This window comes from Ovis aries, chromosome 9, assembly GCF_016772045.2.
Source record: "Ovis aries strain OAR_USU_Benz2616 breed Rambouillet chromosome 9, ARS-UI_Ramb_v3.0, whole genome shotgun sequence".
NCBI classification, from domain to species: domain Eukaryota; kingdom Metazoa; phylum Chordata; class Mammalia; order Artiodactyla; family Bovidae; genus Ovis; species Ovis aries.
In genome coordinates, this window is record NC_056062.1 from 47,327,878 (window position 1) to 47,353,749 (window position 25,872).

At 35.2% G+C, this 25,872-nt stretch overlaps 1 protein-coding gene across 1 annotated transcript; it reads left to right on the forward strand.

Moving 5' to 3' along the window:
• Positions 1 to 263: 263 nt before the first annotated feature.
• XKR9 (XK related 9) lies at positions 264 to 25,872 on the forward strand. The gene is made up of 4 exons (XM_027973467.2): positions 264 to 397; positions 5,255 to 5,783; positions 19,022 to 19,224; positions 25,176 to 25,872. Exons 2-4 carry the CDS (start codon positions 5,512 to 5,514, stop codon positions 25,802 to 25,804), a joined length of 1,104 nt encoding a protein of 367 aa, XP_027829268.1. The 5' UTR covers positions 264 to 397; positions 5,255 to 5,511; the 3' UTR covers positions 25,805 to 25,872.

Sequence of the window (25,872 nt, forward strand, 5' to 3'; positions counted from 1 at the left end):
AGAGTATTTAAAATTCAGGAATCTCTCCCTTTCAAACATGAATTGTCCGTTTAGATATGCTGTGAAGCATATTGTATTTTTTAAAAGAATTAATTGATTATATAGTAAAAACTTGTAAACTCATCAGCCTTAAAAGGAGCCATGTAATTCCTTCCCCCAAGGTGATAGTTAAAAAAAAAAGGATGTACTATGGTCACAATGATATAGACTCTTATCACTGGATTAGAATATTGCACATGTGACTAACAGGTGATTTCAGTTTCATTTTGGTTTGGATCTTAAAGGTTTACACACTCTTTAATAATGCTTATTTTCTGTGAGGAAGAAAAAAAAATTCCCAGGATGAAGATTTTCCAGAAGGAACTTTGAATTAAAGAAGTCTTTTTATATGTGGCAAGTAAGTCTGTATATTATGTGTATTAAATTTGATTGACAAATGAGCATTTGCTGGTTTGTACTTCTTCAGGTATCTGCTTTATTGCAAAGAGAGGAAGAGAGCTGTACAGTGAGCAAAGTTTATATTTTTTGGCTGGCAGCCAGATAGTCACACAGGTGGGTTGACCTCTGAATGAGAAACTGGATTGAAACGCCTATTAAGTCAGTGTTCCAAATTCTCTAAGTGAAGTGAAATTTTGTAGATTGGCATTATTTCTCATAAGGTGGTATTGGAACAGTGATCAGTTGTAGGGATAAATATGAACATCCTTCATACAAGTTATCCGACTATGTGGTTATTGAAGGAAGTGCAGGCCCTTTTTTATGAGAGCTGCTATATTTATTAAGTACTTTGCTGTGTAGTTTTCTTTCCAGTTGGCATTATGTTCTGCTTCACTAAATTGGGAATTTAAAAGCTGCCAGATCAGATTAGTTTATTGAGTCTGATATTCTGCCAATAATGCAATTTCTAAGTTTCTTAGAAATTATTTTTTCCCATCTTGTAAATCTTGATTCAAATGGCTAGAGTTTTCCTTTTCCATGCCAGGTAAAGTAAGCTATATTTGTGGGGAGAGTGTTTAAGAATTGTGTACAAGGAGGTCTACCTCGTTTTATTGCACTTCACTTTATTGCACTTCTCAGATATTGTGGTTTTTATAAATTGAACGTTTTGGCAACCTGCATGGAGCCAGTCTACCAGTGCCATTTTCCCAACAGCATTTGATCTCTTTGTGTTACCGTGTTCAATTTTGGTAATTCTCACAGTGCTTCAAAATTTTTTTTATTATTGTTACATTTGTCACGGTGATCAGTTATCTTTTACAACTGCAAAAGGATTTTGTCTTGCTGAAGGCTGAGATCATGGTTAGGAGTTTTTTTAGCAATGAAGAATTTTAAAATTTAAGTATATACAGTTTTAAAACATAATTAATGTGTTCTTGCCTGGAGAATCCCAGGGACGGCAGAGCCTGGTAGGCTGCCGTCTATGGGGTCGCACAGAGTTGGCCACGACTGAAGCGACTTAGCAGCAGCAGCAGCAGCACACTTAATAGACTACAGTTACAGCTTAAACATAATTTTTGTATGCACAGGGAAACCAAAAACTTTGTGTGACTCACTTCATTGTGATATTTGCTTTATTGTGGCAGTCTGGAACTGAACTCATAGTGTCTCCAAGGCATGCCTGTACATTAAAATTAGTTTACTCATTAGAGATAACTCACACAAATACCAACATCTCTAAGCCTCAGTTTATGATCTGTAAAATGGGGCCGATGATAATCTTACAGAAATTTGTGAGAATTAAATAAAGTTTGTAAAACATTTCACACATAGTAAATACTCAGCGTCTATCAGAATACTATCTATTCTTCTACTATGGGCTTCCCTAGTGGTTCAGATAGTAAAGCGTCTGTCTGCAGTGCACTCCTGCATTGCAGGAGTTCGACCCAGGTTCGACCCCTGGGTTGGGAAGATCCCTTGGAGAAGGAAATGGCAGCCCACTTCAGTATTCTTGCCTGGAAAATCCCATGGACCTGGAGCCTGGTAGGCTACTGTCTGTGGGGTTGCAAAGAGTCGGACACGAATGAGCGGCTTCACTTTCACTCTTTGTTTTCTTCTACTATATATGGAAATATTTTTTTTCCTAAATAGGAAGCTTAGGAAATTGCAGTTTTTTTAGATGATGTTAAACAGGACTTGGATACATATTAAACACATCCAATATATTCATGTTAAGAAATTCATCAACATTTTGGGGAATTTTGTTCCACATACTCAAAATCTAGTACATTAGACTTCTGAACTCACTGTTCCTTCCACCTGGCAAGCTTTCTCATATAATAGCAATATGGCTAATTTCTTTACTCAGATGCCATCTTAGTGAGGCCTGCTCTGACCATTCTAATTAGAATTACAACCTGTGACGCACCTGCCTCTACTCCAACTCCCGATTTCCCTTAAAATGCTCTGTTCTTTCTGTAGCACTTATCACCTTCTAATATGATGTCTAATTTTACTTATTTTTATTATTTGATTATCTTTCTGTGCTAGGATGTAAGTTCCACAATGGCAGGGATTCTTGTTTCTTTTACACATGATACATCTCAAGAGCTTAAAATAGCACATCATAGGTATAAATATTTAATTAAACAGAACTTTTTGATGAAGTCTTATCCTGCTAAACTCCATGCTTAAAGTGACATGACATCTTTCATTTAAGATAAGAAACTGGCTGCAGGGAAATTCATGCCCTATTAGATGAGAAATACTTAGACTTAAAAAAATTTTTTTCCATTCTGTTGGCCACAACATTCTTGGTAGGAAAAGTAGCAATAATGACTGTTTTTTTTTTTTTTTACTGTAAGAACAGTGAACTATCTTTTAATATTATTCTGAAAACTTTTAAAAGAAATTACATACAAGTGCTAAAATGACAGGAACACTGCTAAGTATTAGATTGTGTGTGTTTTTTTAAATAACATCTTCCCCAATACATAGGGTGTTAATCTACTCAGGCTGCCTTAACAGAATCCAACAGATAGGTGGATTAAATAATATAAATTAATTTTTCCCATAGTCTGGAGACTGGAAGTCCAACATTGAGGTGCCAGGAGGGTTGGTTTCTGTTGAGGCCTCTTTCTTTGGCTTGCAGATGGCTCTTTTCTTGCTCTGTCGTTTCTTATAAGGACACCACTCCTATTGGGTTAGGGACCCATCCTTGTGACTTCTTTTAACCTTATTACCTCTATAAAGGCCTGTCTCTAGGAACAGTCACTTTGAAGGTTAGTGCGTCAGCGTATGAATTTTGAGGGAAACTGTTCAGCTCATAAATATAGAAAAGAATGAAGAACAAATCATCTATAATACCGTTAATTCCCCAGATGAAACTACTGTTAACGTTTTTCCTACTTCTCTAGTCCTATTTCCTTTACATTTTCAAAGCTTTGAGATTATAACAGTATTTTTTCCACTTAACATTCTTTAAAGTGAAGTCAAAGACTGCAAACTCAGATGCTTACAGGTATCAGGCAGACAGGCAAAGTAATAATGGTAACTAACAGTTATTAAGCTCTAATTGTATCATGTACTTTTCTAGAGGCTTGTATGAATTTTATATATATATATATATACATATATATATATAACCTTTCTTAACCTTAACAACAACCCTCTGAGATATATACCATTATTATCTCCATATTTCAAATGAAGATAAGGGATAGGGAGGTAAAAAGAACATGTTTAAGGAAATACAGCTATTAGATAGCTGCATGGGCACTGAGACCTCACTGTTGAAATGACTGAAGTGGGGTTACTGGCTACTGTGGTGAACTTGAGAGAGCCTTTGCCGTCTAGGGTGGGTACCCACTGCTCATGAAGAAATGATAGTCTACTGTAGCAGATCTTTGAGTTCTTTGATAGCAGTGAAAACTCTGGATTTTTATATGAAATCTTGGCAATTCATTAGTACAATTAAAGAAATCCCTGTTGGGTTGAACAGATGTCATCTGCAGATTGCATTCATGTTTATAAAATAGGCTTCATAATAGTAATATCTACCTTCTAAGTTTGGTGTAAGAATTATATGAAGACATTTTATTTGCAACATATAGGTCAATTCCTGGCGTGTAGTAACTGTTATTAATATTTTCTCCAGTCATCAAGATTCTTTAGAAGTATCATTTACTACTGTTTTTGTTTTAAGAAATTATAAAACACATTAGTGCATATCTGTTGTAAAAAACTCAAACAATATGAAAGAATATTTAAAAGATTGAAATTGCACTTGTTTCCCACTCCACTCCTTTCCCCTCTCCATGTATATTAAAAAAGTATATACTGCAACATGCTATATTTATCCTTCTGGTACTTGCTTCTTTCATTTAATATGTCTTGGAGACCTTGTGAAATCAGTTTATATGAAGCTACTTCATTCTTTTTAAAGGCTGCATAGTATATTCTTTAGTGTGAATGTACCATAATTTATTGAATTAGATTTCTCAATTGTCATTTGGGTTGTTTTCAATTTTTGCTGTTTTAAAAAAGGTTCTGCAAAGAGCATATACCTTTGTGCATGTTTGTAAATATTTCCCTAGGCTTGATTCTTAGATGGAATTGCTATATCAAAGCACATTAAGAATTTTCACAACTGCTGGACCTTTGTTAAATATATTTTTAGTAGCTTTGTGATATTTTACTTTATGAATCTATCATTATTTAATTCTTCTTGTTGATACATTTAGATTATTTCCAATTTTTTGCCACTATATATAGTCCTTTAGTAAATATATTTGTGAGTACGTTATGTTTTTTAAAAAGCAAATAGTCTGAGAGGAAGTTGTCAACTATTAAGTGTTATGCTCCGAGCCCGTATCTCTGAACTGACCGAGAGAGAGAGCAAGTCCACCACGGTACTGCAAGGGCAAGAAGGGAGTTTATCTCTAGCGTGCTAGGGCCCAAGTCTCATCCCACACAAGGGAATCCGACAAGAGCCCCGAACAAAGGAGTATGGTGGCTTATATACAGGCAGTTCTTTGTCTCAGTTACAGGAGTAGCTGGCGTTACATGATTGGCCAGGCAGGATGAGCGCATATCCTGTCTCTTTCTGGTAAACATGACTCAGGTCCTAGAGACCGTCGTTTGGTCCCTAACATTAAGTATATTTCTAACACTTTACTTTCCCAAAGCTATATATTGTAAGAAATGTATTTAGTGGTAATATATTATTTTTAGAAAAAGTAGGGCTTTGATAAAGTCATGGCCTAGGATTTTTAATGTTAGAATCAAGATTTTTTGAAATTTTTATGTTTTATTTTAGGTGTTTTCATCTGTAATGAAGATCACTGTGAAACAAGATTGAATAAAGCCTAGTAACAACTGGACTAGAGGTTTAGAATAGAAAGTTAAAATTAGTCACTTTGGTTTTAGTGTTCCAATTTCATAATGTTTATTCTTTAAAATATTTAGGGAGTGAAAATTAAAATTCAGTGCTATACCAAAGAATGCACTAATATGTGTTTTTTTCTTTATGTATGAGAGGAGGAGGTAAATAACCAAGAGATACAGTGATTCATAATGAAATATACTAAGTTGAATTTTATGATGTCAGTCCTTGGCATTATGATCTATGTTGCTGATTTAATTGTGGACATCTGGGTGTCTGTCAGATTTTTTCATGAAAGACAGTATGTTTTTGGTGTTTTAACAGTAAGCTTTATGCTCTTTGGAACACTTGTGGTCCAGTGTTTTAGTTATTCTTGGTTCAAGGCTGATTTAAAAGAAGCAGGCCGAGAAAGTCATCATTGTTTTCTTCTACTTCATTGCTTGCAAGGTGGAGTTTTTACAAGGTAAGCATATACTTTTGATCTTTACTACTGTTATTCTCTGATTCAGACAGAAGCTACTTTCTGTATCTGGTTAGTGAAATGTACGAAGTTTCTCTATTTGCATGTAGGACAAAGGTTACTTGCTTCTCACTAGCAATGCTTGCATGAGTCATTGTACTGTCAGAATTTCCAAGTTCATTAATAGAATGTTTTAATTTACCGAATTAAGTTGCTTTTTCTAATATATTATCACATTTTTATGAGAAAGAAAAGGACTCATTTCTATGTCTTGTGAATCTTTTCTCCTCTATTTTATATTTTAAAACTGATTATGTAAATACAGCCTATCACTTGCAACTCTGATGGAAAGAACTTACTTTTTTAAGTAACTTGTATTATTGATTTAATGAGATGAAATTTTTACTGCGTAGCCATGTGGTTAGCTAGGGTACAGAATCACTCAGAACTAAAAACAAACTTAAAAATAGAGTTGTTTAAAACCTATTTTATGGTTAAAGAAAGTAGAATCTAAATGAGCTTGGAGAATTCTGATTATCCATATATCTAATTTCACATCTCCTTTTCTTTCATTTTCTTAAGAGATTTAATTCTGTTCAAAGCAATATATGTATTAAAGGTAAGGAGAAGAATTAAAGACAAATATTAAAAGGATAATGTACTATTTTGTTACAGTTAGGTTTTGAATTTGAGCTATTTTAATAGTCATCTTTCCTGAGAAAGATGTTAGTGGTAGTAGAATTCTAGGTAAATAGTTATTTTCTCTCTGTATGTTATGTTCTGTCGTCTTTTTGTTTCCATTGTCATAATTGAGTAATTAGATCAGTCTTGCTGTTGTTCTTTAAAAGGGTTTTGTTTTCTTTCCCCTCTGGTTGCACTTATGATTTTTCTCCTTATATTTGGGTTTCTCCAGTTTATGATATATCCATGTAAAAAATTTATTTTTATTTCTTTCACTTGGGATTTGCTTGCTGTCTTGATGCTGTGAATTATTAGCTTCCATGAGTTCTGCACAATTCTCAGCCATTATCTTTTCTAACATTTTCTATACTATATTTCTGTCTCTTTTCCTTCTGGACTCCAAAAAAATTTAAGATAGATTTTCTTGCTATATCCAACATGATTGTTACTGTTAGATTGGTTATCTGAGATCTTTTTTGTTTCCTAATATAAGTCTGTATTGTTATAAACTTCTCTCATAGAACAGCTTTTGCTGTGTCCCATATACTTAGTATCATTGTGTTTTCATATTCACTTGTCTTCAGGTATTTTTTGATTTCCTCGTTGATTTTGTCGGTGACCCATTGATTGTCTAGTAGCATGTTATTTTTGTTTTTTATGCGTTCTTGTAGTTGATTTCTAGTTTTATGCCATTGTGGTCAGAAAAGATGCTTGATATAATTTCAATACTCTTAAATTCATTGAAACTTGTTTTTGTGGCTTGTCATGTGATCTATCCTGGAGACTGTTCGATGTGCACTTGAAAAGAGTGTGTATCTTGCCGCTTTTGGATGGAATGGTCAATATATAATCTCTTAAGTCCATCTGGTTTAATGTCACTTAAGATCAGTGTTTTCTTATCTGGATCTTACATCTCTCCCCTGATGTAAATGGGATGTCAAGGTCCACTATGTCAGTTTCTCTCTTTATGTCTGTTAATATTTGCTTTATGCATTTAGATGCTCCTATGTTGTGTATTTATATATTTACAATTGTTATATCTTCTTCTTTGACTGATCCCCTTATCATTATGTAAGTCTTTTTTTGTCTCTTGTTACATACAGTCTTTATTTTAAAGTCTGTCTTGCCTGATATAAGTATAACTACCTCAGCTTTCTTGTGATTTCCATTTGCATGTAATACTTTTTCCTATACTTTCTCTTTCAGTCTATATGTCTTTAGCTCTGAAGGTAGGTAGCATATACAGGTCTTGTTTTCGTGTCCATTCAGCTACTCTGTGTCTTTTGACTGGAGCATTCAGTCAATTTACATTGAAAGTAATTATTGTTAGATATGTCTTATTGCCATTTTGTTAACTGTTGCAGTTCTTTTTCGTTTTTTTCTTCTTTTGCTCTCTTCCTTTGTGATTTGATGACTGTCTTTGGTGTTATGATTTGGTTTCTTTCCCTTCTTTTGTGTATCTATTATAAATATTTGTTTTGTTATTACCATGTGAAAGTGAAGTCGCTCAGTACAGTCCAATTCTTTGTGACCCCATGGACTGTAGCCCACCAGGCTCCTCTGTCCATGGGATTTTCCAGGCAAAAGTACTAGAGTGGGTTGCCATTTCCTTCTCCAGGGGATCTTCCTGACCCAGGGATCGAACCCTGGTCTCCTGCATTGCAGGCAGACGCTTTTACTGCCTGAGCCACCAGGGAAGTCAACAATCTGTTTATCATACTGATATGTGATTATTTTAAGTTGATGATGTTTTAAGTTCTAACAGTTTGTAACAACCATGCACTTTTGCTTCCCACCACTCATATTTACTGTTTTTGATTTCATATTTTATATCTTTTAAGGCTTCCCTGGTGGCTCAGAGGTTAAAGCGTCTGCTTCCAATGTGGGAGACCTGGGTTCGATCCCTGGGTCAGGAAGACCCCCTGGAGAAGGAAATGGCAACCCACTCCAGTATTCTTGCCTGGAGAATCCCAGGGACAGAGGAGCCTGGTAGGCTAAAGTCCACAGGGTCGCAAAGAGTTGGACATGACTGAGCGACTTCACTTACTTTATATCTTTTTGTTTTTTTGTGTTCCTTAGATACTTATTATGGATATAGATGATTTTACTCCTTTTGTCTTTTAACCTTCCTATTAGCTTTATGAGTGGTTGATTTACTACCCCTACTGTATATTTGCCTTTACCAATGAGATTCTTCCTTTCATAATTTTCATATTTCTAGTGGTGGTCTCTTTTCTGCTTAGGGAAGCTTCCTTAACATTTTTTATAAAGCTGGCCTACTGGTTCTAAACTCTTTTAGCTTTTGCTTGTCTGTAAAATTTTATATCTCTCCTTCAAATCTGAATGATATCCTTGCCGAGTAGAGTATTCTTGCTTATAGGTTTTTTTACTTTCATCGCTTTGACTACATGGTGCCACTGCCTTCTGGTCTGTAGAATTTCTATGAAAAAGGCAGCTGATAGTTTTATGGGAATTCCCTTGTACATGTAACAGAGATTCTACATTCTTACTGATTTTTATGCTTAGTAATTAGAGATGCTGGAATAAGTAGATAGTCATTTGGAAAAATAAGTAAATTATAAGTGGACCTTCACACAAAGGTCATACTTAGCTTATGCTCTAGCATGGTATGTGATCTTGAAAAAAGTTTAGCCTGTTCTGTAATGAAGGTGAAATCTTTAGAAATATATTGGTAGAAACATAGAGAAGGGTAGAGTATTGGGAGAGTTTTAAAATGTTGCAGTTTATGTCTTCAGTTTCTCAGTCTTTGATATGACAGGACATGGGCGCTAACTCCTAATCAGAAGAAAATCTGAAAGCATAAACTGGAAGAGTTTTGTTTCCAGAGAGACACTAAGCACCACCCACCTGCAACCCGCAACACCAAACCCAAACCACAAGGACAAGAAAACAGATTTTTTTCCCATTTGCCATTTAAATGAATAGACCACAGGTTGTAGAAATTGACTAGAATGGAAATAAGAGGAAGTAATAACCAGTATATGCAACATAAGAACAGTAAAAGTTTTGATTCACTTTAGAGTTGGGATAATTTCAGGTTGCATATTATAGACTATACAGCTAGGTAAAATACCAGACATCAGGATAAATTTCAAATGACTCAAATATTTAATGCAAGAAATGTACTATTAGAAAACATAGGAAAATTCCTTTCAGCCTTGAAATGGAGAGGCTTTCTAACCATAACTCAAAATCCCCAAGCTATAAAAATTATAGATTTGACAATAAAAATTGCACACAATAAATAAAAATATCCCAACAAACAAAAGCAAAGCAAAAAGGAAAACAGTTTTCATAGGGGAAAATATTTATAATTTTTAATAGAAAAAGACCTAATCTTTTCATATTTAATGAGCTTCTGAAGTCAAAGAGAAAGAGGTCATCCTCCCGGTTGAAAAATGGGGAAAAGAATGAGGATATTTTTGAGAAGAGGAAATGCAAATGGCTCTTAAGTTGTCTGAAGGATACTATACCTCATTCATAATTTAAAAACTGCCAATTAAAACTTCACTGAGATACTTTACCTACCAGATTGGTGAAAATCCAAGTGATAATACACTGTCATGGTAAAGTATGGGAAAATAGGTATTCTTCTACTTTGTTGATGGGAGTATGGATTGATACAATCCATACCAGTTCATAAACAGTTTGAGCATATTTCAGGTGCACATATCTTTAGGCCAGAGGTTCCTCTTCTGGGAATCTATCATGCCTGCATACATGTAAAATGACATATGCATAGCTTTTCAGTTGTAGTATTGTTTATGACAGCAACATACTGGAAACAAGCTGTTGGTAGAATTTATATATCTATGCAATGTCATACTACAATAATTATTACAAAGAATGATAAAATACTTTATATACTGGAATGGCAAGATCTCCAGGATGTACTTTTAAGTGAAAAGACAGGGTGTAGACAACAGGTATGATATAATACAGTCTATTTTTAAAAGGTGGTAAAAAGGCATATTTACATGTGCTTGAATATGCATAAAGAAACTCTTCACAATGAAAAAAAGATCTTCATGACCAAGATAATCACGATGGTGTGATCATTCACCTAGAGCCAGACATCCTGGAATGTGAAGTCAAATGGGCCTTAGAAAGCATCACTATGAACAAAGCTAGTGGAGGTGATGGAATTCCAGTTGAGCTATTTCAAATCCTGAAAGATGATGCTGTGAAAGTGCTGCACTCAATACACTAGCAAATTTGGAAACTCAGCAGTGGTCACAGGACTAGAAAAGGTCAGTTTTCATTCCAATCCCAAAGAAAGGCAATGCCAAAGAATGCTCAAACTACCACACAATTGCACTCATCTCACATGCTAGTAAAGTAATGCTCAAAATTCTCCAAGCCAGCCTTCAGCAATATGTGAACCGTGAACTTCCAGATGTTCAAGCTGGTTTTAGAAAAGGCAGAGGAACCAGAGATCAAATTGCCAACATCTGCTGGATCATGGAAAAAGCAAGAGAGTTCCAGAAAAACATCTATTTCTGCTTTATTGACTATGCCAAAGCCTTTGACTGTGTGGATCACAATAAACTGTGGACAATTCTTCAAGACATGGAAATACCAGAGCACCTGACCTGCCTCTTGAGAAACCTATATGCAGGTCAGGAAGCAACAGTTAGAACTGGACATGGAACAGCAGACTGGTTCCAAATAGGAAAAGGAGTATGGCAAGGCTGTATATTGTCATCCTGCTTATTTAACTTCTATGCAGAGTACATTATGAGAAACGCTGGGCTGGAAGAAGCACAAACTGGAATCAAGATTGCTGGAAGAAATATCAATAACCTCAGATGTGCAGATGACACCACCCTTATGGCAGAAAGTGAAGAGGAACTAAAAAGCCTCTTGATGAAAGTGAAAGAGGAGAGTGAAAACATTGGCTTAAAGCTCGACATTCAGAAAATGAAGATTGTGGCATCTGGTCCCATCACTTCATGGGAACTAGATGGGGAAACAGTGGAAACAGTGTCAGACTTTATTTTGGGGGGCTCCAAAATCACTGCAGATGGTGATTGCAGCCATGAAATTAAAAGACGCTTACTCCTTGGAAGCAAAGTTTCCAAGACGCTTACTCCTTGACCAACCTAGACAGCATATTCAAAAGCAGAGACATTACTTTGCAAACAAAGGTCCATCTAGTCAAGGCTATGGTTTTTCCAGTAGTCATGTATGGACATGAGAGTTGGACTGTGAAGAAAGCTGAGCACCGAAGAATTGATGCTTTTGAACTGTGGTGTTGGAGAAGACTCTTGAAAGTCCCTTGGACTGCAAGGAGATCCAACCAGTCCATTCTAAAGGAGATCAGTCCTGGGTGTTCTTCGGAAGGACTGATGCTAAAGCTGAAACTCCAATACTTTGGCCACCTCATGCGAAGAGTTGACTCATTGGAAAAGACACTGATGCTGGGAGGGATTGGGGGCAGGCGGAGAAGGGGAAGACAGAGGATAAGATGGCTGGATGGCATCATCAACTTGATGGATGTGTTTGCGTGAACTCCGGGAGTTGGTGATGGACAGGGAGGCCTGGCATGCTGCGATTCATGGGGTCGCAAAGTGTCATACTCGACTGAGCGACTGAACTGAACTGAACTGAAAGAAACTCTGGAAAGGGTATACATGAAACTAGTAACCATGAATTGTTATGGTCATGAGGGAGGGTGAAGACTGGGTAGTTAGGTCATAGGAGTGGGATCAGTTCAGTTCAGTTCAGTTCAGTTGCTCAGTCGTGCCCGATTCTTTGTGACCCCATGAATTGCAGCATGCCAGGCCTCCCTGTCAGTATTTTCAAAAAGTTAGTAACTTCTTTTGATTTTTGATTTATGTGAATATTTTACCTATTAAAATAATTAAGAAGAAAAGGAAAAACTGAAGTAGGTTTGCTATTACTGTTAAACAGATACTTGATAAATAAACATTTTCCTCTTTTTGTCTCTTTTTCTTTGTTTTCTTGGTGCAGGAAGTGGCCCCAAACAGACATGAATAGTGAGGATTAAGCAAAAATTAAAGCAGTTCTTAAAAGTGGCCAAATTATCCAAGCATTTGTTTAAACTAAGTATGCAAAAACATGAGATATACTAAACTACAGATTCATTTCCCTACAAAATAGATACATTGAGTTTGTGTTGGTAGATGAAAGACAAGGATGTCAACATAAATTATTTATTCTGTATAAGTGTTTTGCTATTAAGTGTGTTCTTACTGCTTAGTGGTCTATGGAGTAGAACAATACATTTTTCAGAATATAAATTATATGACACTTTTGTATTTCTAGTTTATGTATGACTTGTGATAATACCTTTGTCTTTGCCAAAGGAGACTTTTTCCTTTGATGGATATATGAAAGGAATTTGCTTTATTTACAATATGGAAGTTATTATTGCTGTTTTAAAATAGCTGGTAGAAAAGTTCAATTTGTGTGAAAGAGAGTACAATGGGAGAAGAGTTTCAATTCCTCCATAGGTCCCTAGGCCCTTTTTTAAGGGGTTTCTTAAAGTGTGAAAGTGAAAGTCCTTCAATTGTGTCAGACTCTTTGTGACCCCATAGACTATAGAGACCATGGAATTCTCCAGGCCAGAATACTGCAGTGGGTAGCCTTTCCCTTCTCCAGGGGATCTTCCCAACCCAGGAATTGAACCCAGGTCTCCCACATTGAAGGCAGATTCTTTACCAGCTGAGCCACAGGGGAAGCCTGAGAATGCTGGAGTGGGTAGCCTATCCCTTCGCTAGCGGATCTTCCTGTCCCAGGAATTGAACCAGGGTCTCCTGCATTGCAGGTGGGTTCTTTACTAGCTGAGCTATCAGGAAAGCCCGAAGTTTCCTAAATGGGCATTAAATAGTTGAACAGTTTTTCCTTACCTATTCTTCTATTTAAAGCTCTTTAGAGAGAGGTCATCTGGTAATGTTCAAATTTCCTAGGGTGCAATATATATGAAACTTGAGAGTCTGGGCCCTTCAATCCCTAAATATGTGTGGATTTTCCTAGATATGTTATTGTTGTTGATTTCTCACTCAATTTTATTTTGATCAGAAAACATAATTTGTGTGATTACAGTCTTCTTTAATTAACTGACTTATTTCATTTCCCAGCACAGAGTCTAACTTGGTGAATATTCCATGGGCATTTGAAAATTATTTGTAACTTGCCTTTGTTGAGTGTCCAACTTTTTGAGATCCCATGGGCTGTAGCCCACCAGGCTCCTCTGTCAGTGGGATTTCCCAGGCAAGAATACTGGAGCGGGTTGCCATTTCCTTCTCCAGTAGATCTTCCTGACCAAGACATTGAACACTTCTTCACTATGTGTGGATTCTTTACCACTGTGAGCCACCTGGGAAGCCCCTCATTGAGTATAGTGGTCTATAAATGTAAATTAGGGCAGTATGTTGATAATGTCATTAAAGTCGTCTATATTCTCACTGATTTTTTTCTTTTGGCCTGTCTTTTCTTTCATTTACTGAGAGATGAGTGTTAAAATGCTCTAAGATAGTGGATTTATCTTTTTCTTCTTGTACTTTTGACAGTTTTTGCTTCATGTGTCTTAAAACTCTATTATTAGGTACATTCAGATGTGTTCGGAAAAATTGATTCTTATATCATTATGACATGATCCTCTTTATCTCTGTAAATGCTCTTTGATTTGAAATCTATTTTGTCTGGTGTACTGATATAGCCATGCTACTGCTAAGTCGCTTCAGTTGTGTCCAACTCTGTGCGATCCCATAGATGGCAGCCCACCAGGCTCCCCCATCCCTGGGATTCTCCAGGCAAGAACACTGGAGTGGGTTGCCATTTCCTTCTCCAATGCATGAAAGTGAAAAGTGAAAGTGAAGTCGCTCAGTCATGTCTGACTCTTAGCGACCCCATGGACTGCAGCCTACCAGGTTCCTCTATCCATGGGATTTTCCAGGCAAAAGTACTGGAGTGGGGTGCCACTGTACTAACTATTTTTTGTGATTGCCCTTCAAGCTGTCTGTATCTTTATGTATAAAGAGTGAAAGTGAAAGTGAAGTCATGTCTGACTCTTTGCTGCTCCCTGGAGTATAGCCTACCAGGCTCCTCAGTCCATGGAGTTTTCCAGGCAATAATACTGGAATGGGTTGCCATTTCCTTCTCCAGGGGATCTTCCCAACCAAGGGATCCAACCCGGCTCTCTCGCATTGCAGGCAGATGCCTTTTTACCCTCTGAGCCACCAGGGAAGCTCAAGATGTATAAAGAGAGTCTCTTCCAAATCACATAGAGTTGAATCTTAATTTTTTTATCCAGCTTGACAGTCTTTTATTAATTGAAGAATTTAATCTATTTCCATTTCATATATTATTGCAATTATTGATATAGCTGTTTTCTGGGCCTACATATTGTTTTCTTTTTATGTTTTCTGTTTGTGTTTATTGAGCTTTATGTTGTTTTTAATCAACTTTGGAAAATATTTTTGGCCAGTGTGTTGTCAAGTTTCATTTTTTTCCTGTCCCATTTTCTCTGTTTCTTTTGTGACGTCAATTACACCTTTGTTATGAGGTTCTGTTAGTTTTTTTCCTAATTTTTTCTCTCTGTGTTTTGTTTGCTAATTGCAGTATCTGGGTCATCTGTGGGTATGTTTCTATTAATTGATATGTTTCTATTACCTGGTTTTCTCCTTTAGCATAAGTTATATTTACTCTTAATTTGCATTAAGTAAATTTACTCAAGTAATTTTTTAATTGTGTAATGGGCATTGTGATTGATACCTTGTAGTGACTGTAATTTCTGTTATCTTCCATTGAAGAGAAAGCAAATAGCTAAATTATTGGTAAATTACCTTGATGTATTACAGAGGCTTGGTTTAAGCTTTATTAGGGAATGTCTGTTTTGCTTTTGTCCTTAGTCCTAAGGAGAGTCTCACAGACCTGAAATATGGTCTTTAATTCTAAAACATGGCTCTTTTGGGGTTTCAATAGGATGCCTGAAGTATTTACCAAGCTCCTTGAATTTGATGGATTGCAGACTCCAGACTCTTCCTTATGGTAGCTGCTGAAATCTCTGCCCAGGTCCTATTTAGACATTGTTCCTCAGTTCCTTGGAGTCTCACCCTACATATACATAGTAAGGGTTTGACTGGGGATTTAAGAAGAGTATATAGAGATTTGGGGTTTCTTTTACTCTGTGGCTCCCTCTTTTCTGAGGTCCCTATTAATTTCTAACCACTCTGGCAGATTCAGCCTCAGTCCTCTGACTCTTTGAGCCAATAATAATTTGACTTTCTGCTTGAACTGTGTCTGCTTTGTGCCATTTCGACTGTGCGATGCTGTTAGAGGAAAAGCCACATGTGCTTCTCATGTAGTATGGTTCCCTTTTCTCAAGGGTTAAGTGACCTCATGCTTCTTCCTGCTTTTGGTTGCTCTTTAGTGCCTTGTTATCTTTAACATTTTTGTCTATAATTTATCATTGTCATCAGAAGGAGGGTGAGCTTGATGCAAAGGAATCTATCATTACTAGAAGCTATTGCCTCTTTATCTCAAATAAAATAATACATTGTGATAAAATATGCCAAGAAAGCTCCTTCTGTTTATTTTTCTTTGGCCTCTTCATCATTTATCCCATAAAACTGAAACAATATCCTGTTGATTAAAAAATTATATTCATACTCCCCTTTGCATGAAATTATCCTTAGATAAGCAGAACTTTGTATACATTTGCCACTAAGTGCTACAGATTTGGACTTCCCTAAAGTCCCTGGAAATATTAATGTGCACATCTGTGAACAGCCTCATCTGTTTTTTTTGTTTGTTTGTTTATTTTAACAGGCATTGACATAGCACTTGACATGTGCCAGTTACTGGTCTAAGCATTTTACATATGTTAGTTCCTTTAATCCTCATATCAACCCAATGAGGTAGGTATGATGATTACTCCCTTTTTCAGATGAGGAAACTAAAACATTACTAGGAAGTATTGGAGCAAGGATTTGAATCTAAGTCTCCTGAGTTTTTTGGAGTAATTACTGTTAAACACTGTACTCTGCTAGCTCTCCCACTCTGCTGCCTATATTAATTTGCTCTGAGCATGTACCTATAATTTTTGTGTGTTTTTCAAGTTTTTCAGTAAGTGGTATTTATCCTCTTGCTTTGAAAGGATCGATACCTTTAAGAATAGGAACCGCATACTGTATTGCTTATTAGTCTTACATAATATACATACAGGAACTCCTTATTGTGCCAGATACCCAGAAAAAACTCAAACACAAATTATCTTATGAATCTGGCCTGTAAATCCTGGACAGTGTTAATCATTTTTTCCTGTGCTTTTATAATGTATCAATAGTATTTATATTTCTGTTGAGTTGTTATTTCTTCTGACTCTTATTGCAGCTAGCAGTTTATAGGCTTGATCCTCATACTAGGCTGTAAGGTCATTGAAAGTGGAGGTCATGTCTTCATCATTTTTGTAGACCCTCTACCCTGGCATCTTGTCCACATGGAATATAATGGACTATGTTATTCCAAAACTCTTATGATAAAAATATACTTTTATTTGCTAGGTAAAAAATCCTTGCATATTCATATATGTATATATCATGTTTACAATCAGAATATCTTATGTTTATATCTTTCAACTTTTCAAAGCCTTTTCATATCTACTGTCTCTTTATGGAAAAATTGTCATGAGTTTTTCATTTGTTCATTCCTTCAGCAAATATTTTCTGAGAGCCTGCTATGTCCCAGGACTGTTCTAGTTGCTTAGGATATGCCAATGAACAAAACAAAGTCCCTGCTTTCATGCAGATCTCATTCTTGTGAGAAGGTACAAATAAAAACATATAATGCGTCAAGTGGTAATAAAGAAAAATAATAGGATAAAGAGAATATGATGGATGGTGTGATCTGGAAACATATCAGTAAGGACATGGCATTTGAATAGAAGCCTGAATGAAGTTAAGCAGCAAGCCTGTAAAATCTCTGGGGTTTAGAAGAGTTCCAGGAAGAGGGAGTAGCAAAGACCAAGGCCTTTAAGTTGGAAAAAACAGCACGAATAGTACCCTGGAAGTGTGGGAGACTTGAAAGGGAAAGGCAGTGTTATAGTATGTGTGGGAGTCAGATTACAGGGGCCCTTGTAAGATGGGGTAAAGACTTTGTGTTTTATTCTAAATATTATGGAAAGCATTAGAACATTTTGACTGAAGGGATAGCATCTGAAATATGGTTAACAGGTTCAACCTAGATGCTGTATAGGGAACAAGAGTAGAATCAGAGAGACCAGTTATGAGGCTATTGAAGTAATCCAGGCCAGAGACATTGGCTGCTTAAACTAGGATGGAGGCAGTGGAAGTGATAAGATGTGTTTAGATTTGGATATATTTGGAGTTTGAGCTAAGAACCAAGAGAACCTGCTGGGGAATTTTTATAGGGTGTTAGAAAGAAATTGGAAATTATTCCCACATTTTGTTCTGAGCAACATGATGAATATTAGTGCCATTTACTGAAATAGGAAACATTGACAGAGAGAGCAGGTTGAAGCAGGATATATATCACTGTTGTAACTTTATATATGAGGAAACTGAGGTATAAATAAAGAATTTTGATAAGCTTTGGGCTAGAATCCTGATTGTCTTATTTCTACCCTCGGCTATTTTAAAAATAATTGTTTCGATTATTTTTGTCATTAATTTTACTTGAATGATGATAACTCATGTTAATTTTAAAAATTCCTTGTAAAGAAGAGCCTGAGCAAGGATGTTTTAGGAGTCTTTGAAGTTTTATATATTTTTCAGGATGCTGATGGTCACAGAGACTAATACTTTGTAGATTATGGAGTACAGATGACCCTTGAATAACATGGGTTTGAACTGTGTGGGTTCACTTATATGCAGATCTTTTCAGTAGTAAATATTACAGTACTACCCAGTCCATGGATATGGAACTGAGGACACAGAGGGCCAACTACCAACTATCGATTATGCATGAAATTTTCAACTGCACACAGGCTTGGTGTCCCTAACCCCCATGTTGTTCAAGGGTCAAGTAATTATTTGCTAGATTAAATTGAAAGAAGATTCAGTCTTATCTTCAACCTTGACATATTCGTAAGGGCATGTATTAATATCTGTCTTATAGTTAAGATAAATGCATGAAGTGGACATTGCAGTTTGTCTTTCAGAAAGTAGTGGTTAGGACTAGGAATCATAAAGGTTTGGACTCTAGGTCTGCTCCTGACACTCTGTGTATCTTTCAGCATATCATTCTAGTTCTCAGTCTTACTTTTCCCAACTGTTAATTGGGAATAATACCTACTCATGTCTCATAATTATTTTGAAGATGAAATAAGATCATGTATGCTTAACAGTGCTAGCACGCACTGACACATCAAACATCCAATAAAAATTGTGGAGTCTTGAATCTCAATACTACTGTGAAATGTTTACACAATTGTAGCAGATAAAGTTTGTGGGAAAATTCTAAACTTAAGCACATTTTTTTTTCAGAATTATTACGTATATGAACATACATGAAGAATCTGTTACTGAAGATAAATGTTCATGTTTACTTTACAGGTATTGGTTTGCCTTGAAACAAGGTTATCAAGTGGCTTTCAAGTATAGCAGCAAAACTGAAAACTTCGTGGAAAAAGAGATTAATGATAGGGTGACAGATTTGAGCATGCTAAGGCTGTTTGAGACCTACCTGGAAGGTTGCCCACAACTTGCTCTTCAGCTCTACATCTTTCTGGAACATGGTCAAGCAAATTTCACTCAGTGTAGGTCTTTCTTAATTCTTTGTGTTAGATGGATGCCACTGATGTCTTATGTCAACTGTGTAACTCTTTGGCAGGTTTTATATTTATTTTTATCATTTTTTAAAGAGTTATTTGTTATTTTTGAAAAGAAGTACATAGTTCAAATATCAAAAATGTTTAAAGGTGTACTGTCTCGCTCCCCTTCTTCCTATTCCTTCTCTTTGCCTAAAATGAAACTACTGTCAGCTTTTTAATGATTCTTTCAGAAAAATTTTTTTCAGAGCCTATCTTTATTCTCTTTTTTTCTTTCATAGGATGGTAACATGAAAACTGTCTTTTTTTTTTTTTTTTTACTTAACCTATGTCTTGGAGATCTAAACATATTGGTACAGAAAGAGTGCTGACATTTTATTTTTCTTATCTGCATAGTTTTACAAATTATAGGTGTATCCTGAATTATCTGACAAGCTTCTTTATGTTAATTTAGGTTGTTTCTAATATTTTACTGTTGGAAAAACATTCTGCAGTGAATAATCTTATGCATGCATCCTTCTGCATGTGTGAAGTTTATCCATAGGGTAAATTCCTAGAATTAGAATCATTGTGTACAAGTGCACCTGCTACAAAACAAATGTTAGTTTTGCAAATTGGTCAATATGTTGCTCTTTTATAGCAGATTTTCTCATGGTTAAATGTACATTTTAAAAGGACAGTTTGATATTTCTATTAAAAATATTTTAATAGGTGTTTATTTTGAGATGTTAAAAAACTAATTATTTACTAAAAATAGTTGCACTTTTCATTAATGATGAGGGTTCCATGTGGTCTTGGATTCACCTCAGAGTAGTAGCAGATTTTCCTCTCCCTTGGAGTTCTTTCTATGCTAGATTTTCTTGTGAGATGAGTTCATTCCCCTAAACAGTCTTCCTGTTCCCAGTTTCCCTCTAGATGTAGTCTTTTCTAATATTTTCATATCTGTTAGTGTAACATTGAAATGAGCCTACAGCGTATGAGATCTCTTTTTCCTTGTGATGCCCAGAATAGTTGTATATTATATAGTCCCTGAAGCTAAAGATCAACATTTAGAGCTTACAAGCTGTGCTTTGGTAGATCTGCTGATGTTAACTGTGGCTGCTTCTGTGTGGTGGGATTATGAATGATTTTACTTATTTCATCTTCTTTATATTTTTCTGAATTTCAAAATTTTTATAGTAACCATGTTTTGATAATCAGGAAGAAAAATTCAAAATGTAGAAAAAATCAATTTGTGTATAAAATGACTTCAGAAAACTAAACATATTCTTTTATCTTTATTCCTTCCTGAAAACATGCTAAAGAGGAAAGTAAAGGAGTGAAAACAATAAAACTCATAAGGATGAAGAGAATGTAGAGTAGAGTAGCAGACTAGAAATATCAGTAAATATTTAGAAGATGGAAAGCAGATGGAAAACTTGGGTTATTCAAATCAGTTCCACCACCACCAAAAGGCTAAATTATTTGAATCAATTCTCCTCCTGAAATTATCTGAAACAATTGGGTATATAGTTTCAAAATTCTTCGTAAAAGCTTAAAATAATCTAATACAACAGGCCAAAATATGCATGAAAGTGGGAGTGCAGCAGGGTTGAGGAGGACTGTGAAGGTATTTACACCCTGAGGAGTTTTACAGAAACTTATACACAGCAGATTCAGTTTTGATGGCTTCCCAGAGTCCGGAGGACTGGAGACAAAACTCAGGGTCCTCACGAGGGAGGGATATTTAGTAGAAAATCCTACTTGTAAAGCTGACATGCCAGAAGGCACCCTTCCTCTCCTCAGGGTAAAAGTGAAGCTACCCACTTCTAAATGAAAATTGACTGCATAAACAAAAATAATACTATGTGGCTAAGGAAAAGAATGAAAATACAAGACAGAAATAAATACAAGACAGGTAGAAGATGAATGGAGTTAAACTGTCTTAAATGCCTTATACAGTTCAGGAGAAAGGTAAAGCAGAAATGAATCTGGGCTTTTTAAGGTGTAAAATTAAACAATTAGAACCTGTTTTTTAAAAAAATAATATATTATTAGGAAGACAAAATTAGATATTATTTTATCTGCTTGGGCTGCCATAACAATACCACAGACTGGGCAGCTTAACCAACAGAACTACAGTTTCTCATAGTTCTGGATACTAGAAATATGAGATCAAGGGGCCCAGTCGGGTTGATTTCTGGTGAGGACTCTTTGGGTTGCAGATGGCCACTTTTTTGCTGTGTCCTCACATGTCTTTCCTCTGTGTATGGAGAAAAAGTGATATCTCTGGTGTCTCTTTGTCTACTTACAAGGATACCAGTCCTGTTAGATTCAGGCTCCACCTTTATGACCTTGCCAAACCTAACTTATCTCCCTAAAGGGCCTATCTCAAAGTGTAGTCACATTGGGGGTTAGAGCTTTAACATATGAATTTTGGAAGAATATAATTCAGGCCATAAAAGGCATGAAAATAAGCATTTTTTAAAATATAAAAAATAAGTAATAGCAAATTGTAGGGATAAGAAATCTGACCAATACCACAAATTTCACAAGAGAAATAAAAGTAATATCTTTTTCTTATTTTAATGCTCTTTAATACAAATTTTTAGTATCTGATTGGCTTTTGATTTGATAATGATTTTATAATTTCTGTAGAAAAGGAAAATTCAATCTTTTTTGTAGTACAGTTAACAGAATTTTTATTTTTAAATTTAGAAAAGTTTCTTTCAACTTCACAAATTATTGATAATGTTATATATATATTTTTGGATTATTGTCACATTTGAAACAAACTATACCAATTTATTCAATAATATGGTTTAAGATCAGGGTATATCAAGATTTTTTTTTTTGATGAAGTAACTGATTTTAAATACTGTTTGAATTGACAACACTAATTTATTGTTGATGTCTAATTTAGTAAATAGTGGGAGTCTTGTTTTTTTCTACTGGTGTCAATAATGTCGAATCAGAAGAAGTTAAAAAGAATCTGTATAGATGTAATTAGGCAGTCATTCCATACTGAGAGAAATGCATAAACAAAGGCATGGTTTGGCAAAGACAAGGAAATTCAGTTTGGATAAACTGTAATGTACAGATTAGATTAGCAAAATGAGCAGAAAAAGTATATTGGAAACAGGTAGGTAAGCAGGAAATGGAAAATAATGTCAAACAAATAGCGTCAGGTGGACAAGGATAGATCATCATACCTTAATGTTAAGGAATCAAAGACCTGTTGATGGCAGGATAGTGAAGAGTTAAAGCAAACTCCTTCAAAATCCTAGATCTGTTACTTACTCATCATAATTTTCCAAGCAAATCTTATAAACAAATCCTCCTAAACCTAAACTCTTCTCAACTCAATTTCCCTTTAGCTAGAGCCCCCAAATGATGACAGTTGGTTCAGTACACTTAGGGAAAAATGTGTAAGAGGGAAAATAGAAGTAGAAACAGGGAATTTAAGCAATTACAATTAAAACATCTTATTTTTCCAAATTTTATAAAAGTATATGACAAAGTGAACACATTGCCAGAGCTTTGTCAGGCTTGGAAGGAGTCTGGGCCAGCATGGGTCCCTGAAATTTAAGCTTCACTACCTTCATGATAAATCTTCCTGTGAGGTAGAAATTTTGATTAATTTTAAACTTTAATATGTTTAGTATACATGTTGTGATTTCTAGGGAAGCCTTCAAAGAATAAAAGCAGCGTATCTCTGAAGGACATGTGTTACTAGATTGAAAAGTTGATAAAATGGTCCACACCAAGCCCATCATTACAACATTTCAGAGACTTAAAGATTTTAGATTTGAAAGAAACTAAAGATTGTTTAAATATAAAGAAAGTGAATAGCTTTGAAATTCTTAACTGTAATACTTGAGATTAGAATTTAAAAGATAAATGACTTCAAGGTTTCATTGGAAAATATTTTTAAACTTTGAATTCTATTTCTGTTGAAACTGTATATCAAACATGGAGGGTAGAATAAAGACATTTAGAGAAATTCATGCTTAAAAGTTCAGCTTAGGTACAGTTTTTCTCAGAAATGTCTGGAGAATGTTTGATCCAACCATGAGAATGAAGCAAGAAAGAAATAATGGGAAACAAAATCAACAGTGAAGAAAGGTAAAGGCGAGTTCTGGGAAGACAGGAAAGCAAACCTTGACAACAGCTACCTTTGACCATAAAGATCATATTATTATTTTAAAAAAGCTAATAGATGTATCTGGGGAGTTTAATTAATTTGAAGAGTTTGCTAAAAAAATATTTATGAGTCATGAAATAATAAGCAAAGTAAGGAACAATGAAATGTTTTAAAAATATTGCATTGTATACTTGAAAGTTGTAATGTTGACCCACCAAAAATGTCATGGGGGGACGAGGTATTAGCTAACCTCGTTGTGGTCATCATTTTGTGTATATATGTATATCAAATCATCACATTGTAAACTTGCATATATATCAATAATATTTCAGTAAAGTTGAGGAATTTTTTAAAATTAATAAAATACTTAACAAAAAATTTTTTTAAAGGGAAAGAAATATAAGTAGAATGTAGTAACTTGGCCAAGCAGCTTTTAAATCAATAAGCAGTGTCTAAAGTAGATGAATTTAAAAAACAGCATAGTATGTGTTTTATTTAGAAATAGGGCAATAATGTGAGAAGAAATGCCAAGAGTTGATAGTGGTTTTTTTCTGAGGGTCCCTACTGAGAAGTGAGAAGGGGCAGAGCAACCTACTGCTTTTTTCCTATAAGTTCTATGACATTTATTGATGTTTAAAAATGAAGTATATGTACTAGATTTGGTAGAAATTAAAACCAGTTATAAAAAAGACACCACAGAAGGGCAGTTTGAGTGAACTCCGGGAGTTGGTGACGGACAGGAAGGCCTGGCGTGCTGCGATTCATGGGGTCACAGAGAGTCGGACACGACTGAGTGACTGAACTGAACTGAAGGGCAATTTAGGGGAAATGATGTTTTAATTCATATTTTTGAATTAAAGAAGAAGCAAAAGTCCAACTAATTAGGGCAGTCCAGAATGCTATATGCTAAAACCAGAAGAGTGGACAAAGTCATTTACAATCCGCTTCAATAGATAGGTTTGTCTTAAATCTGCCTTTCTTTTCTAATATATTGACCTCCAATGAGTTTAAATGGGAATGATGAGCATTCTGTATTATACTCTAAATTACTTCCTTCTAATTCCCTACTATCTTTGCTTTCAGTTTTAGGTCCCCAGCTTTGACGGTGGGATAATGACATGTCTTTCCAAAGTAGTAATTAGCTTGCTTTTCTGTTATTTGATGGGATAAAAAAATGGGCTAAAGACGTAAAGCCTATAGAAATTTATAAGTTTTAGATCATATTTGTTCATTTGATCTATCATCTTAAAGACATGGGAAACTGAGCTGTTAATACCTCATACTTATGTTAAAATTTCTCTATAACCTCCTTCCCTGTCTTCCTGCTGTTTTCTTTCCTGAATGCCATTTCTCAGTAAATTAGGTTTATGTCCAAGGCCAAAGTCAAAAAGACTGGAAAAGCTAGGACTATAACTAGTCTCTTAGAAAACTTCTGTAGTAGGCAGTTTGCATTGTACCAGGTGCTCAAGAAGATTTGTCCAGTGAATTTATTCACAGTCTGGTATGGTGGTTAAGTACACCAAATTTGGAATCGTGCAGATTTCAATTCAAATTTCACCTCTCTGCAACTTGCTGGCTGTGTGATTTGGGTCAAGTAATATATGTATTGAGGCTTATTCTCTAAGCCTCAATTCCCTCATATGTAGTACAGAAATATTAATATATATTTCAAATGATTAAATGAGATGAATATACAAAGTACCTGACTTGTGTTTGTGGCTGTGTATATACAGATAAAACATGTATGGTATATAATAAATAATATTGCTATTATTCTTCCTATAACTACATCTTAAAAAATTTTTTTATTTTGTAGATGCAGCCATCGTGGTCTCTTGCTGTGCTGTTTCTTGGTCGACTGTTGATTATCAAGTAGCTTTAAGAAAATCCTTACCTGATAAAAACCTCTTTAATGGACCCTGTCCCAAGCTTGTATATCTCTTTTACAAGTTGTTTACATTATTATCTTGGATGTTGAGTGTTGTGCTTCTTTTATTCTTAAATGTTAAGATTGCTTTCCTTCTATTGTTATTTCTTTGGCTTTTAGGTATATTTTGGGCATTTAAAGAACAAACTGATTTTTGTGTTTCGACAAGCATGGAAATCCTATACAGGATTGTTGTTGGATTCATTCTTATCTTTACATTTTTTAATATTAAGGGACAGAATACCAAATGCCCAATGTCTTGTTATTATATTGTAAGGGTATTGGTCACATTGGGGATATTGATTGTGTTCTGGTTTTACCCACTCTCTATTTTTAATGCAGACTATTTTATACCTGTCAGCATTACTATAGTTCTTTCTCTTCTCCTTGGAATTATTTTTCTTCTTGTTTATTATGGGACTTTTCACCCAAACAGAAGTGAAGAGACAAAACTGGATGAAGTTGATGGAAAACCAGTTCAAAGAGATTGTAGAATGAAGTATTTCCTCATGGAATAAGCTATTCACTTAAGAGATATGTTTGCTTATTTTTCATTTCATTGGTTAGTAAAGAAAAAGTTTGTGTA